The sequence below is a fragment of the Poecilia reticulata genome, linkage group LG10, assembly GCF_000633615.1.
Source record: "Poecilia reticulata strain Guanapo linkage group LG10, Guppy_female_1.0+MT, whole genome shotgun sequence".
Classification (NCBI taxonomy): domain Eukaryota; kingdom Metazoa; phylum Chordata; class Actinopteri; order Cyprinodontiformes; family Poeciliidae; genus Poecilia; species Poecilia reticulata.
In genome coordinates, this window is record NC_024340.1 from 23,230,616 (window position 1) to 23,235,330 (window position 4,715).

At 38.4% G+C, this 4,715-nt stretch overlaps 1 protein-coding gene across 1 annotated transcript in view; it reads right to left on the reverse strand.

The window, feature by feature from the left end:
- Positions 1-223: 223 nt before the first annotated feature.
- Positions 224-4,715, reverse strand: part of p2rx3a (purinergic receptor P2X, ligand-gated ion channel, 3a) — a 7,389-nt gene continuing 2,897 nt past the window's right edge. The window contains exons 4-10 of the mRNA XM_008420926.1: positions 4,557-4,634; positions 4,317-4,449; positions 3,842-3,978; positions 3,660-3,753; positions 2,627-2,692; positions 2,462-2,539; positions 224-1,258 (exon numbers count right to left, since the gene is read on the reverse strand). Coding sequence (XP_008419148.1) covers positions 1,139-1,258; positions 2,462-2,539; positions 2,627-2,692; positions 3,660-3,753; positions 3,842-3,978; positions 4,317-4,449; positions 4,557-4,634 — 706 coding nt within the window. The 3' untranslated portion in view covers positions 224-1,138. The remainder of the gene's footprint in view (positions 1,259-2,461; positions 2,540-2,626; positions 2,693-3,659; positions 3,754-3,841; positions 3,979-4,316; positions 4,450-4,556; positions 4,635-4,715) is intronic.

Sequence of the window (4,715 nt, forward strand, 5' to 3'; positions counted from 1 at the left end):
TTTGCATTTTTGGGGTTATTAGACCAATAGAAACCTTTCTACGCTTTTAGATTTTTGTCAAAATTAGCAGGACACCGCTCCTGTCCCGTTAATTCAAAATGTCCTGCTAGTGTTGTGTGTATTCTGACGAAATGTCCTGCTAAACCACATTTACCAACGCACACACACACACACACACACACACACACACAGTCCCTTTCAATGATGTGGATTATTGCATCTGTACAGTAAGATACATTAAGTCTTTATTTGAGATCACAGACATTTTGTTGTATTGCCAAAAAACAACAACATATAAATAACAAACTTCTAAGCTGAAAATGACAAACAAAATATGATTTTTTTTATTATATAATCTTAACAGACACACAAAATGCGACACATTATTGTACCAAAAAAGGACTTAAGAAACCGATGAACGACAATGGCCATTTTACACTCACTCACATCCTATGATTCAGATTTTCTAAATATTCATACGCCCTCAAATGTTTCGCGTTAGTCCTGTTAAAAGTCCACAAACTTTTACGTGTTTTACTAGGATCAGCAAAAAGAAAATCTGACACAATTTCTTGCCTTCAGAAGTCGCATGATTAGTAAACAGAAGCCATAGATGTGCAACTTAATTCAAYCAAACTGAAGAAAAGCAATCAAAGCCCACACATGAATCTGTGGCAGGGACTGAAGATAGCTATTCCAGCATATTCTCCATCCAGCCTAACTGAGCTTTAGTTATTTTGTGAATAAAAACGTCCCTTTTTCCTGTACTTTTGATGTAGGAGCAGCTGTTATTGCGGCAAAAGCTGGTTGTCAAGGCAACCCGTGGGAGGTTGAAAACATTAGCAACTTTTCATATTGTTATGTGTGGAAAACTTTTTAAAAAGCTTCTACAATTTTCCTTCTCCGATTTCAAAATTGTACATTGCAAAAAAAAAAAAAAAAAACAATTTTGGTTTGTCGCTAACTAAAGTTGAAGGGAATGTTGATCAATTTTACCCGCYCTAATAAACCTACAACCACCTACGAAATCCTGACCGCTGGAGAAAATGGTAAGAATGYGTTACTGGTAAAAATGTGTTACAAGGGTGAAGAGAGAAAAACTATTGAAGTTTGTCCAGTTTCTTTCAGATTCCTATCATCAACAATTGGTGGCGAGGGATACGGCTCCAGAGTCATTGCAGCTGCTGTTTCCTCGTCTGACTGACAGCTGGCTTCCTGGTTTTGGAGTGAGGGATTCATGAATCTGTTCTTCTGACACCTGAGTGGATAAGGCGATTAGAAACACACCACACCACAAACACAGACAAATCCGAGTCAAATTACCGTATTTTCCGCAATTTAAGGCGCACCTAAAAACCTTATAATCCGGTGCGCCTTATATATGGACCAATATTGAGCCACAACAGGTCTTGCAACTACGGTAAGCAGCCGCCGACTTCCGGTGCATGCTGGGATAGTTGTCAGAACCCTGGTTTGTTAATAAAGTTTGATAATACGTTTAAAGCCAGGGGGGAGGGGCGGGGGAAGAGAAACAGAGACTGGGGCGGCAGCGTGTCGGTTGGTCTGTGTTACCCAGAAAGCAGTTGGGCACAATATGGCAACACCAACACCATGAGTGAAACAACGACTTGGGCAGACTACTATATAAAGTACTCGGGACCTAATAGATTATCGGATAAATTGGCAACCCAAACTGAAGCGTCTATTCAATGCGCCTTATATATGAAAAAAGCTTGCGCCTGGTTGATGCAGAAAATATAGTAATGTCATTTGCCTTTAAAACAGCATTGATCTGTGCAAAATTAGCTTTTTCCACTGAAACTCATTAATTTGTTTGAAAGAAAAATAATACATTTCTAGAATGAGGAAAAAGTCTTTGAATTCATGAACACTTTCTTTCTACATGGCATGGTTCAACCACAGCTTAACCTTTTACCTACCTCCTTTCACCTAGCTACCTTAACTTCTCTCTTAAGTGATCGTGATAAAGACTACACAAATCAACTGTGACAAAAAAAATCGCTGCTAATGGACTGATGAACCTCTAACTGTTACTGGAATGGGTGTTTACCAAAACAATTGAATGGGACACAATGATTTGTCTCAACATGCAGCAAGGAATGGTGTAGTTACAATTTTATAGTTAYATTTCCACACATGGAGTTGAGATTTTGCTGAGGATCCTCAATGCTGCAAATAACCATCAGATAAATAYTGACCCTGACATGACTTCACATTATCAAATATGCCTGATATCCTATGAACAATTTTACCCATTTTATATYTACTAAAGATAAGTGTAGCCAGTCTATCTGTGATGTTTCCTAAACAACTGAATTCAAGTTTGCCTTTGAGATTCATTGCTGATTTAAAGGCAACAAGCAAATAATCTTTAAAAAGACAATTTTTTACACTTCTTCACTTTTCATTATTACTTTACTGCATTTCGAACRCATAGTACCTCCTCAAACTTCTTTGCTTTATAGTACTGTGATCTTTTCGAACAGTGCAGTAAGATGAGATCACAGAAAACCGTACCCTGCCAATACAGAATAAAAACATGTTAAAACCACTGGCGATTACAAGAATATTCTATTCTATCCTCAGAATATTAYATAATTCATACCATCCCAACTGAGGTGACAGCTGCGATCACATTGATCACTGTTGGAATTAAGCTGAACTTTCTTGCCTGGAAGAACAAAAGAGATTGGCACAGAGTTAATCTGTTTTAACAGTGTTTTTTGATCTTGTTATATATATTTTCTAAGTTAAAAAGGTACAGTCTGAATGCTGAACATTCATTTAGCTCTTGATGACTGTAGGAAATCCCCCTGTAGAGTCAGAGTTGGGAGAGGGATCTAGGCACTCGATGAGCATCCGATGGTCGATTGGATTGGGTTGTGGGACTCAGCAGGAGCCTGAGCTGGAGTGTGAGCTTGATTGGTACCAGTAAGATATAGCTATGTTCCACAGCTGGGGCTCTGGAACATAGCTATCGGACTGGAGTCTCTCTTACCTCATGCAGTGAGAGAGCCACCGAGGTGGGCATAGAGATACTATCARGCCCCCAGCTGAATGCCCTAGTGTCGGAGTTCTTCCCTGTGAGTTAAAGAGCCGAGTCTGTGTGGCTTCAAATAACAAGAGGGAAGGTTTTGAATGTTGTCTCTTTTTATGTACCAAGCTCCGATTCAGATTATCCGGTCTTTGAGTCCCTGGATTCGGATGTCATCTGTTAATTCTCCTGTGCCCATGCTGGCAATTTTGCGGCAGCCTGCAGGGTGTAATTGAGAGAAACAGATTTCCACTTCTGAATCCAGACAAGGTTTTCTTATTGGATTTCTTTGATAGGAGTAGGGTATTGCTAACAAGCACAAGTACTTGATGTCTAGTCGCTTTAGGTCAAAGTTTGATGATTTATTTTGTAATTCTATCGTTAAACTTGTCTTGTTATGTCTCAAACTGAAGAAGAGGTGATGTAGGTCTTGGTTGTTCTTGTGGACTTTCCAAGCAGCAGACAGGCACAGGATGACCAAACAGACAGCAGCTTCATTGGTGGGCAAGGAAAATATAAACTCTATATGAAGTTTTGTAAAACCATTTGATGACTCACATTGTTGCATATTGTTGCATATCTTAAAACAAACCAGGTAACTTACAGTGCCGGTCACTATAACGTCAAAACGAATTGCAAATGCTTTGTGAAGACGCCGATAATCAGTTCCACCTTCTGTCTTGTAGTATTTAGAAAATCTGGATTCAATGACAAAAAAATGTTTTTAAAAAGCAAAGTGAAAAAAAACAACAACAACAACAACAACWATTTAGTACTATAACCTACCTAAAGTTGTAACCTTTGGAGAGGTTGGAATTTTGAAACGGAGCGTCCAGTTTAGAGAAAGAGTACTTAGGAACGCAGAAGTTAACATCATGGTCCAGGTTACACCTCCACTGTATGATTATTCCTATTTCACCACCCTGTCAAATATAAAGTAAACATCAAAGCTCAAAAGCTGTAAATCCTGAACCTGTGGAGTTCATAATCTACGCTGTAGTCCAAAACTATTTGCATGACTGGAGCCTTTTTAATAGGGATACAGTATTACATAAATGTAATAAAATACTGGCTTTTGACTGCAATATGTTTTGTCCTTCATTTCTGTACAAACTGTACTGTCTGCTCTTGAGTACATCTTCACCACAGCAACAGCTTATGACTTTTGTGTTTATATTGTTTTCTTTTAATACAGTTTTCTTTATCAACAACACTTAACTCTGAAAATTAAGGACAATTTAAACAGTAGGAAAAGTGAGACCTTGTCTGCCAGCTGAGTCACATTCTGCCGAGTTTCATTCAGAATATAATCCACTTGAAAGATGGGACAGAGCGGATCTCTGATCTTGTCATACTTGCAAGTCCTGATATCTTTTGTTGAATTAAAATTTCCTCTGAAAAATAAAAAGTTTATGATAAAAACATTCTGAAACTACTTACACTTCTGCTTGACCCTTAATCTGATTTAAGTKAAGAAGACKTTTGTTTGTGAATGACCYACCTGGTGACGTTGAAGAAGGGGAAACGAATGCTGTTTTTGATGTAAATGGTGAAGTTCACAAACTCGGGCATTGGCTTGCTGGAGATGGTGATAATATTAACATTTTAAGTGACAGAAACATTACAAGTAAGTCTGCACCAGTGTGTGTGTGTGTGTGTG